The sequence below is a fragment of the Malus sylvestris genome, chromosome 4, assembly GCF_916048215.2.
Source record: "Malus sylvestris chromosome 4, drMalSylv7.2, whole genome shotgun sequence".
Classification (NCBI taxonomy): Eukaryota; Viridiplantae; Streptophyta; class Magnoliopsida; order Rosales; family Rosaceae; genus Malus; species Malus sylvestris.
In genome coordinates, this window is record NC_062263.1 from 16,527,198 (window position 1) to 16,541,418 (window position 14,221).

At 38.6% G+C, this 14,221-nt stretch overlaps 1 protein-coding gene across 2 annotated transcripts; it reads right to left on the reverse strand.

Annotated features, from left to right (window-relative positions):
* Positions 1 to 4,572: 4,572 nt before the first annotated feature.
* On the reverse strand, positions 4,573 to 7,884 carry LOC126618456 (serine/threonine-protein kinase PCRK1-like). Of its 2 annotated transcripts, none has more exons than XM_050286535.1 (5): positions 7,695 to 7,884; positions 6,515 to 6,919; positions 5,771 to 6,028; positions 5,502 to 5,624; positions 4,573 to 5,389 (listed from the first exon to the last, which is right to left on the reverse strand). In XM_050286535.1, exons 2-5 carry the CDS (start codon positions 6,869 to 6,871, stop codon positions 4,784 to 4,786), a joined length of 1,344 nt encoding a protein of 447 aa, XP_050142492.1. In that variant the 5' UTR covers positions 6,872 to 6,919; positions 7,695 to 7,884; the 3' UTR covers positions 4,573 to 4,783. The 2 variants fall into 2 exon arrangements, with proteins under 2 accessions (XP_050142492.1, XP_050142493.1); XM_050286536.1 differs by having other exon boundaries at positions 6,515 to 6,930.
* Positions 7,885 to 14,221: the final 6,337 nt, after the last annotated feature.

Below are 14,221 nucleotides of genomic sequence, written 5' to 3' on the forward strand. Positions count from 1 at the left end.
AGAATGGCCAGAGCCTCACATTCCCGTCGAGTCATCCAGACTGTTGCTCAGATATGCAGGCCCAACCGTTCAAGAAACCTTGATAGAAGCAGACAACGACGAGGTGAAGAGCTGTTGGACAATTACTTTGTCTATAACAATGCATTTCCTGATACATACTTCAGACGTCGTTTTAGTATCGAACGACATTTGTTCAACAAAATCATGACTGATGTTTGCAACCATGATTCTTACTTTGTGCAAAAGAAGGATGCTTGTGGTGTTATGGGTCTCCTGCCTGAGCAAAAAATCACTGCTGCAATGCAGATGCTTGCGTATGGAGCATCTGCAGACCAAGTGGATGAAATAACGAGGATGGGGAAATCAACCATTCTTGAGGCCCTGATGAGGTTTTGCGGAGCAGTCGAATCTTTGTACACCGCAGAGTACCTCCGAAAACCTACTCATAGGGACTTGCAAAGGCTTCCAAAGAAGGGCGAGATGCGAGGTTTTCCTGGGATGATAGGAAGCATCGATTGTATGCACTGGACGTGGAAAAACTATCCAAGTGCATGGCAAGGCGCATATGGGGACAGAAAAGGATCAAAATCTATCATTTTGGAGGCAGTGGCATCTTTTGATACATGGATATGGCACGCCTTTTTCGGGGTTCCGGGGGCTCAAAATGATTTCAACGTCCTTGCCCAATCCCCAGTGTTCAACGACATCCTACAAGGAAAAGCACCAAAAGTCATGTACGTCGTCAACAGACGTAGGTACGACGGGGCATACTACTTAACTGACGGCATTTACCCATGGTGGGAAACATTTGTCAAAATAGTGCCACGTCCGCGAAGTGCAAAGGAAAAACACTTTGCAAGCTGTCAAGAGGGGTGCAGGAAGGATGTGGAGCGTTGTTTTGGTATCCTTCAAGCTCGTTGGGCGATCGTCAGGGGTGCTGCCAGAATGTTCGATGTAGAGTCACTTCGATCCATCATGATGACGTGCGTCATTCTTCACAACATGATTGTGGAAGATGAGTTCGATTATGATGCGGTTGATGAATATGAGCCATAGCCAAACACGATGAACAATTCAAGAACACGGATATATTGTGCGCATGATGCCACCGAAGAACCCGTGCAACACGAGCCATTAGAAAGGGATGGACGTTACAATGAAAGGGTCATTCAACGATATACTGCACTTCAAAGGTCATCTATGCACAATGATCGACAAATTGACTTGGTAGAGCACCAGTGGGCATTGAAACAAGCTGAAGATACTTAAGTTTATTTAGTATGTTTGTTTGTATTTGGTGTGTTTATGTAATTTTATTTGGTGTGTTTTTTGTAGTGAGTTTTTTATTATTTCGTATGTTTATGTAATTTTATTTGGTGTGAATTATTTGGTATGTTTATGTAATTTTATTTGGTGTGTTTTTTGTAGTGAGTTTTTTATTATTTCGTATGTTTATGTAATTCCAATTGGTGAGTTTTTTAGTTTTATTTGGTGTGTTTTATAATTACGTCATTATACGTGAACAATTTGATGAATAAAGATTCTATTATTAGGATAAATATATTACGAAATTAAATACATGTACTCTCACTTTAAATAAAGTACTAACTTCAATAAAATGGAAACAACATAAATAATAAATTACAACCCAAAGTGATTGGAAAACTATGGGCTCCGATTACAAAAGTACCCTATTCATCACCACTTAACCAATCTGTGGTGCTAGGATCATCTTGTCTTGTTGTGCTAGGACCATCTTGTCTTGATCTCACTTCTCTTGCACGCCTCCTTTGCACCACATCCGCTTTCTCCGACTGCCAAAAATATTTAGAATTTGGAGACATCCCTTCTAAATGCGTGTTTATAATGTCACGATCTCGTTGTGCAATTCTTTCTTCTTTAAGCAACTCCCTTTCTTGCCTAAGTAGCTCTCTTTCCCTCTGTTCAGCTTGAAATGCTTGTTGAATAGCTGCAGCTTTTGCCTCATCTCTAGCCTTTTCAGCCTCATATTTCGCCAATTCCCATGCCAACGTCAATTCACCTTGACGAGCAAGTTATTGCATGTACTTTCCATAATCATTCTTGGAAGCACTCCCTTTCCTCTTTGAAGCCTTCTTACCTAGAGGCCTAATTGGATAACGGGTCGACCCCGACGCTTGTTCAGGAATGGGCGTTTCAGGCACTTCTTCTCCATCTTCTTCATCAACATGGGAGCCATGATCGGGTGTAGAGTGTGGAGGAGTGCTGTGTACAAAGGTGCTGTGTAGAGGGGTGTTGTTCATGCATACTTCTGGACCAACAGGCACAACTTTGAATTTAGGACAATCTTTAACAATATTCCAACATTCCCATCGGTGGAATGATTTGTTTCTTGATTTGATTTTGGCAGCATACTATGCTTGTGCTTGAAGTTGCTACAAATGAATAATAATGAAAGTATTAGGTAACAAATAAATAATACAAACAAATAATAATAATGAAATTATTATTAGGTAACAAATAAATAATACAAACAAATAATAATAATTAAATTATTAGGTAACAAATAAATAATACAAACAAATCATTATAATATATTCTTACCTGATCCGCATAATTTGCCCCACTTCGAACATTACTACTAGCTTGTGTCAAGGCATCTCTCCACGTACTAAAGGAATGACAAAGTATTTTCCAACGACTGGACATCGATTCTTTGGTTCTTTTTCCACCTATTTGCTCAAGAAATTTGGTATGAATTAAACTCCACATTTCTCGCAACTGCATCTCATTACCCGTAAGGGAATTATGAGTAATTTCAACCCAGCTAGTGCACACCGCAACATCTTCAAGAAGCGACCAATTCGTACCTGCATCAGTAGTCATTTTGTGGAAAAAAATTGGATTGAAACTTTGAGAGAAAGATAGGAATTTGATCGAAAGTAGTTGAGAAAATATGAAATTGTGGTATAAGGTAGATGGAGAAGAAGTGGTATTTATAGAAAAGTAAAAACAATTATTTACAAATTTTTTTCAGATTTTTTACAATTTTTTCAGATTTTTTTAAATTTTTATTCAAAAAATTAATCTCTGCTGTTGGATTTAAAAAAATTTGAATTCCAACACTCCAGATTGTGCCACGTGTCACAACAGTAACTTTTCTTAATTTTAAAACTATTTTTTCTTTTTTTTTTAATTTATAAAGCAGATTAATATCTACTTTTGATCTCAGATCGAACGGTTGATATAAAATCAGCTTTTTTTTTTATTACCGTTGCAAATCGGACGGTTCTTATTAAAGAACCATTGGGATCGAACGGACCGTGGGAAGCCACGTGGCTTCCCAACGGTAACTGGGATGTCTAAGCGCGCAAGCCCTCCCCCCTGAAATCCTGTCGGGCGACGCGCCCCCACTCGCGAGTGAGGGGCACGCGCCTGACACAAAAAAAATAAAAAAAAGGCCGGACCCAGCCCTGGCGTCAGCGTGACGTCACAAGGCTCGGGGACCAGGCCTGTCAATTTTCCACGGGCCTGCAACTCGGGCTCCCACCCTCACTCGGGCCCTTCACAGCTGGACCTCCTCCCACCGGCCCTCAGGCCCTTTCCTGGAGCCTGTCCCCCGAGCAACAAGGATGGCTGGAGTTGCTCTAATGGTCCAAAACTGCGTCAATAATTCAGTCATTTTCTGGGCCCAAGTTTGTTTTATAGTTGACTTGGTTTGTAATTTCTCGTTATATGTACATGTTACTCTAACTTGAATCTTCTCCCAACGAAGTAGAGACAATTATGGATAGATCCAAAGTTAGTTGGTCCATCCCTGAATATGTCGACGAATGAGTTGAGTAACATGACTTTTCTGTTTTGAGTCTGAAAAAACATTTGTGCGATAATTGAGCACTGTGGCAAGTATCGATAGTGCCAATGTACTTTTAATAAATGAGAGCAGCTTGTATAAAACGAGTTCACAGTTGCTGTATCGACTCGATCCAATAATACATCGTCATATGAAAAAGAAACTTACACATGACTATACATTATTAGACTGAGACGCCACACAACAATGAACCAATTTCATGTAAGTCCTAATCATAGTCTGAAATATCGACGAAATATCGAGGATATTTCGGAAGGGATTTGAACCCCTCCCATTTTACTCCTCCAACGCTGTAACCACCATATATCACTTGTGTTTTAGTGATAATATGCTAAAATATTTATATTTATATGAGTGACATGTCAACAATTACATGCAAAACTATTTTGAGGATTTATCATTTGATGAATACTCTTCACAATAAATTTACTCTACACATAGAGATGATGAAGATAGTGAAAATTTTGAACTTCATAGGAACTTTATGTGGTACTAAATCACTCATGTATCTTATCATGCAATGTATAAAGTGTAAAATATTGTAGTAAATCATTATATATAAATAATTATGATGTGTTTAATCTTTTTTTTCATTAATTACTACATATTTTCTACACTCACAAGTTTGCCAACTCGCTGTATAATCAACTTAAATCAGTTAAATCCATCATGTAATGCATTTCCTTATAATTTTTTTTATAAACTAATAGATAATTGACTAAATAAACATTCTCCAAAGTTTCAATAAAAATTTCCAAGTTTTTCTTACAATTTCCGTGGTTTTTATTCAATTTTTATCGATATCGATAATATCTCAATATTTTCATCGAAATTTCCATGTTTTTGAACTACCGATATTTCCGATATCATCGATATTTTATACCATGGTCCTAATCACACTAGGACCAGATTGCTAAAATGCACTTACAATCAGCTTGTCCTTAAAAGTTTTGGTGTCCACGAGCAAGACAACCATCCAGTTTCTCTCCTCCTCAAATCCATATTTCTTCTCTTGTCCATTGTTTCAACATCCCGGCAAGTTTCTATTGGTGCCAAATTCTTAGGGGGCAGTTGCTGACTTTCCGTTCCTGTTGGTGTCTTCATAAACTTGTTTTGGCTTGATGGTGCCTCCCTTATTTTCTTTTCGATTGAGGGTACCTCCATAGTTTTCCTTTGGCCTGATGGAGCCTCTATAATTTGATTTACCATCTCCAATACCTCGCTCATCTTTGGACGATTCTTGGGGAGTCTGACCAAGCATTTGTTGGCTACAATTGCAAGCTTTTGAGCTGATTTGAGGGGGTATTTACCTTCAAGCTTAGAGTCTATTATTAGCCGGAACTTCTTCACGTCTGACAGGTAAGGCTTTACCCACTCTAAGAGCTTCTGCTCATTCTTAGGGCGGTTTCGATCTAGAGGACGCCTACCTGTGATGAGTTCATAAAGGAAGACCCCATAGCTCCACACATCATTCTTAGATGTTAGACGTCCGGTCTGGATATACTCAGGTGCTGCGTATCCCATGGTTCCAACAACCTGATTAAAAATCCCCAGCCACGTGAGCGCAAGAGTGTAGCACATGGTTTGAAGGATAATGAATTATGTAATGGGTGGTAATTATCATAAGATCATTTGTATAAAATCATACCGCTGTTGAGACGTGGGTTAATCCTTCTGACGGGCCCAACCTAGCCATTCCGAAATCTGATAGCTTTGCATTCCATTGATCATCCAGAAGAATATTTGAAGATTTAAAATCCCTGAAAATGATCTAGAACAAAAACATAGAAAAATGTCAGCACACAAACTTATTCCCTCTCCCCTCCTCTTTTCATTTCTTAACTTTTAAAACAAATATCTAATGCATAAAAAGGGACACTGTTACAAAATGAAAACGAAAACAAAATTTAAAAGTACCTGAAAGTCCATTTCTTCATGTAAGTATGCCAAGCCACGAGCAGCATCTTGTGCTATTCTCAATCTCATGGCCCATGAAAGAGGATCTAAACGACTGGCTAAATGGTTCTCTACACTTCCATTAGGCATGTATTCATAAATTAGAAGTCGTTGGATTCCTCGTTCATCATCCTCAGCACAGTAACCCACTAGTTTGACAAGGTTTGGATGCTCGACCACCCCAAGAACATTAACTTCTGTCACCCATTCCTTGTGCCCCTGGTAGCAAAAAGGCGGAATCTTTAGATTAGACCGAATTTGTTTTTTTTCACATACATGGAAACAAGGCATCTTATTAGACTTTATATCAGTTTGATTAACAAACTCGGAGATAAGGATAAAACTACATTACCAGTAAGTGCAGGACAATGTTTTATTCCAAATTAGGAAGAAGCAAAACTAGTAAATGATGAAAGAAAGGACTCAGTCTGCTAATAACCAATAAAAGAAACAAGAAAGCAATGTCTCTGTGTGAATGCATCCTTACAATGTTTATATCATTCAGAGTCATTAGGATTCTTTTTAATCAAACTTAATGAGTGACACAGTACCTTATTCAGTATATATCTAGTAACTATCGATAATAATCTCCTTTGATGTGGAACCGACATTTAAATCACAAAAAAAGTTTAACGCAGAATTGCAGATAATGAAAAAGAATCTGTATAAACTATCAAAGTTATGCCAATTGAAAAACAGTCTTGCCTGCAAGCCTCTTTTACTGAGCTGTTTCACAGCAACTTCAAGTTTTTTAGAAGGATCTTCTTCACTTTTAATCAGTCCTTTATAGACACACCCAAACCCGCCCTCTCCAACCATGACAGAGCGGCTAAAGTTCTTCGTGGCAGACTTCAGCTCCGAAACTGAGAATACTCTGAGGTTGCTGGGTCTCTGAGAGAAACTAGGATATTGGTTCCTCCTCAGGGATTCTGTGCTCGCATCAGAGATATTCTGTGAATCTAACTCAGATCCAGATCTCTTCATATCAACATCGGTAAAAGTTGTATTTGTACTCTTTGGTTCGTCCTTCTTTTCTCCAATGTAGAATGAGAAGCACTTCATATCACCTAACACTGTGAAGTGCTCTAATCCTCGCCTAAGATTCGGTAGCTGAAGAAAGCCTTAGAATTAGGGAGTTCATAAAAAGCAAAATTCAAGAATCAAAACCATTGAAAGTATGATAAGAAAAGACGACATAAAGCAAACACTACAAAATGTCACTCACCAATTCTACAAATGTGATCATTACTATGATGAACAAATATCACACAGCTCAAATTAAAGATTTTAACTTGTTTACTCCTGCTGGTTTTCTTTCCTAGTACAGGTCTTTCGCGAGTACACCCGAGACGATCAGATACAACTATGTAACAACTAACAAGTAATCATATTTTTCCTCATCTAGTAACTTGATCAAAAGTTCAAAACCAATATCTAGTAGTTAAATAAAACCCCAATACCCGTTATTCTCATTCATTTTCTGGTTTTCTTACCAACAATATCCAGTCTAAATTAGAAATCCACTGTGCTTTCTTCATTTTACATAAATCCAACTAATCCTAAAGACCGAGATTTCATCACCAACAAACAACAACAACAAAACATTACCCCTCTAATGGGTCCCGTATGAATTCTAAAATGTCATTGCGCTCGGTTTTACGTCAAGTCTTCCGTTAGCAGATTTCATCACCAACTATGTTAAATAAACCAACTTCATTTATCAATCTTCCTTAGAACCCAAGAAAATTCAAATTCAGATACATTCTCGGTCATTTCCATCATAAACATATCTAACAAAGCAAACTCAAACAAAAGAAATAATAATAATAATAATAATATAACGAAAAAATTGAAATTCTGGGAAAAACAAGTAAATAGAAAGCACCTGTTTTTATGATCTCAGTCTGATTGCACAGAAATAAGTCCTCTGGCTGGTAAAGTTCACAAATTTCTAACAAGTGAGGAGCTTTGAGAGAAACCCACTTAGTTAATTTGCACCGAATGACCTGTGAAGCTAGAGAAAGAGCAGTCCATGGCTTAAACCTGTAAGACCAAAGCCTCCACACGGCACCTTTTGACTTTTGAGCCAGTCTACAGAGTCTGCACGAATCTCAACCAATTTACCAAAATATTATATATACACAAAGAGAAGTGCTAGCAATTTTTCTTTGTTTTTTAAAATAGATATTAGCTGGTGGCTTTGTAATGGTAGTTTACTTTTTTTAGAGATTGAAATGACTTAAACAGGCATTTTAGTTTCTTATGGTCATCATTGTAAGATTCATTGGTAGCAGCAATCGAATTCAAAATGTACTGTGTAAAATATGAGCTTAGAATTCGTTCTCAACCTCAAGATCATCCCGTAGTTAAGTAATAGCAATTTTTCCATTTGAACTTTCTCATCCTATTCTTCGACTTCCCTCCTTTGATGTTAAGCAATCAAGAATGTAAAAGTTTACAAATATATGAACAGGGTGTAAAAGTTTACAATTATCATCCCGCAGCTGGTAAATGATAATTTAAGTGTGAATGGAGGGTTGGAAGGTGAGACGAAAAGGGTATAAGATGGGAACGGGACTGAGTGCTGGTCAACTAGTCCTGCATATGAACTAGGAATTTTATTTCGGAAATGCATTTTAGGCTTTTAGTTAAAATAGTCTTTAATATTTGCAAACTTCTCATTTTGATCTTTGATAATTGAAATTAATATAAGTGGTCTTTGAGATTATCCGCCATCAATCATTTTGACCCTTCCATGAATGGTTATGTTAAATAAATATTAAAATGATAAAACTACCCTCAATTTAATTAATAGGCCAAAATGATTTAACAAAAATTGAGGGTATTTTTATCATTTTATCCTTATTTAATGTAGATTTTTCACAGAATGACCAAAATAATTGATGGTGGACAATCTCAATGACCAATTTTATCAATTTCAAATGTCATGGACCAAAATGAGGAGTTATGCAAATCTCAAAAACTATTTTAGATAAAAAGCCTTTTGGAAAAAGTTAATCTGAGGCTACATTCTTTTATATTTGATTTCTTGTGGTGCTGCTGTCAATAGGAATGCAACTTGGGTTGGGCCAATCCGAACCCGTCCATGTCCAACCCGACTTTAAATCCGAACAAACGGGTTTTTTTATAGTTATAACATGTCCGAACCCAACCAAATTTCAACACGTTCATTAATTGGGTTAAGTTAGGTTGATCATTTGTCTGTCCATTCCCAACCCAACCCGATTAACCAAACCCGACTATAGCCCATATCAATTATTATGTGCTTCTGTGATTATATATTATATATGAGTATCTTCTTCTTCTTTCTGTGATAAACCGCAGAATTCAAACCTGCCATTACTGCTTCAATCTCCGATATTTCCCGAGGAACGTTTGTCATGTTCTTACAACCGTTAGCCGTGACAAGCTACAAAATGAAGAACCAGGTATAAGCACAAATCACCAGTACAGAGAAAATAAGATATGCATGGAATCATAAAGGCTGGAGTGAGATCAGCAGCATGCCAGCATGTAACTATTTTGTTTTGTTCTATATTTAATATTATATTGACTTTCCGAGGAAAAAACTTGAGTTGGGGTACTAACTTTGGTATTTATTGTATTTTAATTCAAACTTTGCACGAATCCAATTAAAACTTAAAAAAATTGGGCAACCCGAACCCAATCCAAGTAAACCCGAACCCGATAAAACCCGAGCCCAAATGAATCCGATTAAAACCCAACCCGAACCCAATCCCGAATTGTAAAAGTTGGGTTAGAATTAGGTTGACCTTCCAACCAGCTCGAGTTGCACCCGTAGCTGTCAATGTCATTGCGGCTAACTGCAACAATGAAGTTGAACATCCAACGTCTCAGGTTCTTAACATTTTCCCTAATGAGAAATTCTTGAGATCGGATTAAGTGGCCATAGGATCCACAGACAAATTATTTCTATCTCACAATTAATGGTGGTACTAGAAATTTTTCACTGGGTGAATTGGCTTAAAGATTTTTTTAAATCTTTATAAACAAAGAAACTTGATATTGTATTTTTCACAGTATCAATTAGCTTAAGAAAATTTTCATTGTTAAGATTCAAACAAATTTAAACTTATACATGTACAAGAAGGATGTAAGAAAAAAAAGATGGTTTGTAAACTGTATTATATAATTTTTATATAATTAAACCAAAAAAATTCGAATCAGTGACTAAATATATATTAAGTTACATTCGAAAATCACTAAAAATTACATGTAAAATTTTATTTTTTACTAAAAGCTACATGGGCTATAGCCTTGTGTAGCCCTTAACGTGGCCGGGGCTCACTGTCACTGATTTTTCCATGTTCACCAGCTTCATGGTGTTCCACTCCTCTCTCACATAACACAGAAGAACCTACCACCAATTATGGCCGCACCCAAAACCTTTCCCTTAACAAGGCAAAGAAATGGTCATCCGTCTATTAATCAAGAGGATAAAGAGCATGTTGGTAGTTGGATAGTTCTTTAAGATGATGAAAAAAATAAAATCGACGTTGACCCAAACAAAAAAGTCGATTAGAGTAGAAAATAGTATAGGAAATGTGTTTTTTATTGAATAGGAAATGTTTAATATCATAAAAACTCTCAAGTCGGGAAATAAGGTAGGAAAAACTCAGAGAGTTAATATAATATGACTAAATCATTGGTACGATTCATGTACATATTTCATTGTATAAAACTCTCATTTTGTGGAGGATAATTATTGTTAGCATTCTAGAAATCTAATTATGTATTTTTTTTTATAAAAATATGTTTTTTAGATATAAAAAATTTGCCGTGCACGATTAAATTTTTGGAGTCTCGATAATACTTCCCTTGAAAGAACTTGCGCTACAGGTGATTTACCGGATTTTAATTTCTTTAAGACATTTTGTCTTACTTCTTTTTTTAGACTATTAGAATCTCTTGCAATTTCTGACACACCCCATCCTGGGAATGCTCTCGCCCGAACTCGCTTAACTTCGGAGTTCCAATGGAATTCGAAGTCAATGAGTCCCCAAAAGGCCTCGTGTTATATGGAGGTGTGCATGTACATATAAGGCACATCACCCTTTCTCCGTTGGTTAATGTGGGATGTTACAATCCACCCCCCTTAGGGGCCCGACGTCCTCATCGGCACACTCGCACCACACGGCAGAGTGGCTATGATATCATTATGTCACATCCCAGCCTCGGCTCCGCCATAGCAAGATATTGTCTGTTTTGGGCCCCGACCACACCCTCATGGTTTTGTTTCTGGGAACTCACACGAGAACTTCCTAGTGGGTCACCCATCTTGGGAATGCTCTCGCCCGAACTCGCTTAACTTCATAGTTCCAATGGAATCTGAAACCCGTGAGTCCCCAAAAGGCCTCGTGCTATATGGAGGTAGGCATGTACATATAAGGCACATCAGCCTCTCTCCGTTGATTGATGTGGGATGTTACAATAGTGATGTGAAAAATGTGAATAAATTTAAACTTAAAAGTGCCTAAATATAATAGTACGCTTGTGAGCGGGAATAAACTCATTTTGTTTATACCATATTTAGGGCCTCGTATTTAGATCTCGTACAAATACTCAGGGGACTTAAATGTAATTATGGGATAAAGGAAGGGGCAAATATGTAATAGAGGAGGAGCCCCTTATTCTATAAAAGGGGACTCCTACCCTCATTCTAGGAGAGGCCTCACTCTCACTCTCGGAGGCCAATTCCTAGGCCTGAGATCCCCTCTCTCATCCTCAGAAGCTCTCAAAAGCTTTCACCCTCTCCCTCTCTATTCCCTCAAATAAATACATAATCAGTGTGGACGTAGCCCAAACCTTGGGGTGAACCACGATAAAATCCTTGTGTTCTTTGTGTTCTTCGTGTTCTTGAGCGTTCTTGCAGATTCACGGTCGGATTTACGTTGTTTCAAGACCGCTCCGGTTTTGTGCATCAACAATGCGCATAGCGCCAGTCTTCATGTGATTGTAGTACTAGAGCATAAATTATTATTACACCCAGTCTTATTCATGTCAGAATACCTCTGCATGAACTCGTGTGTCAGCATGTGTCAATGAGCACTCGATGTGATATATTTATTTATGCGAGATATTGTGATTACTAGAAGTTATATGCTTATTCACGAATTTGTGACGTATTGAAGTCTTGAGATATGGCAGGCTATGGTAAGTATTTTTCATACTATACGTAGTATGTATATTTTGAAAACTATACTTGGTTTACAACGAGGTGTTACTATGTTCTTGAAAAGGTTTTTACAAAACTTTATTTTTAGGCCCACTCATCCTTATTTTTCACCCCTCCAGGTTTTAGTGCTAAGCTTTCGTGTCGACGAGGATTCTTGGCAAATCTTGGTATAGGTGGTTACCTTCAATCGTATAATTCTCATCCTACTTTACTGTACTTTACTTATGCTCTGACATTACGTGTGAAATGTGTTTGTACCATACTTGACCAATCCCGAAACTACCGAGCACCGGCCAACGCTATACTGTCAAGGACCCAGAAGAGTTCCCCTCCGACCAGGAGGCCAATCACTACTCGACACGTGTCAAGATTAGAAGCCAATCAGAGCGCAGCACGTGTCGACATCAAGAACCAATCATAACATGACACATGTCAATGTGACAAAGCTACAAGTTTTTCTATAAATAGGGGTCATTCCCCCACAATATTGGCTAATGCCATTTGTGTTAAATCATTCACAAGAACTCACTAAATTGAGAGCTTGATCCTTTGTACTTGTGTAAGCCCTTCACTACTAATAAGAACTCCTCTACTCCGTGGACGTAGCCAATCTGGGTGAACCACGTACATCCTGTGTTTGCTTCTCTGTCTCTATTCATTTACGTACTTATCCTCACTAGTGACCGAAGCAACCAAGCGAAGGTCATAAAACCTGACACTTTCTGTTGTACCAAAGTCTTCGCTGATTTTGTGCATCAACATTTGGCGCCGTCTGTGGGAAACGACACAAAAAAACTATGTCGGTTTTCTTTCATTTTTTCACTTCCATCGTGAATCTGCAGAATATGCAAATCTGCAAAATCTGCAAAATCCGTTTCAAATCTCCAAACACCACTCAACTCAGCTCAAGAAAACCTCAACTCATCATTGTTTATTTCACAATGAGCTTCTCTGCTACTTCAATCTATGCCGTCCATCACAACATCATTACGGTAATAAACACAAACCCAACAACCTCCTCAATTAGGCATCGACTTCTTCTTCCCCAGAAAGAGACCAAAAATGGCTGTGCTCATTATTCTGTCTGTCGCCGGAGCTAGTATTGGATACCGGCTCTCCGACGACCTCCAAAAGCTGGGTTGTCTCCAACCTAGCCTCTGATTCTCCATAATTTCATGGATCTCGGGATCCGAAACCTGTAATCCCCTATCGAAATTACCCACGCCAGAAAAAGTCCAATTATTTACAGATAAGGAAACGCAACTTCGTCTTCCAAAAACCTTCTTTTCAGCCGCGAGCTCCGAGCTTCCATTTTTCAAATGGCCGTTGGGGTCGGCAACTGCTGCTTCTCTGCGCTCACCTCACCTCCACTGTTAAAATTTGCTCTTCCGTCTCTGTCCAACCCTTCTTCGACACGTGGCTCTGTTCCGGTAGCTACCAGTACCAAGCTCTTAAGCCCGTCAGCCAGGGCATGAGAGAACGAGCTTCCAGTTCGAGAAAGGGCTCACCGTCGTCGCATCTGTCGTCCGCTGATAAATATCAACCGGAGGGAGAAAGCGTTCCTAATAAGTTTAGCAGAAATGGTAGAGGGAAGAAGGAGCAATCCCAATCGGTGGCGTACAGAGGTTCGGAGTGCAACGAAAAGAGCAGAAGAAGTCTGTACTTAATCAGAAAGAGCAGCAGGTTGAATCGAAAAGTCTCCAGGATGCCGATTTTCTCAATGCCGTTGTTAAGGTTTACTGCACCCATACCGCGCCCAACTACTCCCTTCCTTGGCAAAAACGAAGACAATATACAAGTACAGGCAGTGCTTTTATGATTGGTGATGGGTGTTGATGCAGTGTTTTCTCGAACCTGACAGAGGAGACGCGTCATTTGATTACAGGCTCCGAATGCGAAGAGGCGAGAAACCATTGTGATTCCGAGTTTCTAATGCCGCAATCGAAACGTGGAGGAACCGTGGACGACAGTGAGATGGTGAAGGGACCTGTTCTCGATAAGAATGCGAGCCACGCTGCTGGTGGGCCGACAAAGATGGAGAAGATGATGAAGTTACTGTGATGGTGGAGTCTCGTTTGTGTTATTCTCTTTTGTTCTCCTTTGTGTTGTCTGCCACATGCCTAAAGGAATAAGATAAAAAGAAACAGAAACAAAAGCAAAAGTGAAAAGAAAAAAAAAAAGAGAAAAGGGAAAGT

What these genes read in the sequence shown, in the direction of transcription:
- LOC126618456 (XM_050286535.1), bottom strand. Translation starts at nt 6,871, where the DNA reads ATGAAGTGCTTCTCATTCTACATTGGAGAAAAGAAGGACGAACCAAAG. An exon ending in TCAGTAAAAGAGGCTTGCAG is followed by an intron (nt 6,029 to 6,514) that starts GCAAGACTGTTT and finishes TTTTGCTACCAG; the next exon opens with GGGCACAAGGAATGGGTGAC. An exon ending in ATGAAGAAATGGACTTTCAG is followed by an intron (nt 5,625 to 5,770) that starts GTACTTTTAAAT and finishes TTTTTGTTCTAG; the next exon opens with ATCATTTTCAGGGATTTTAA.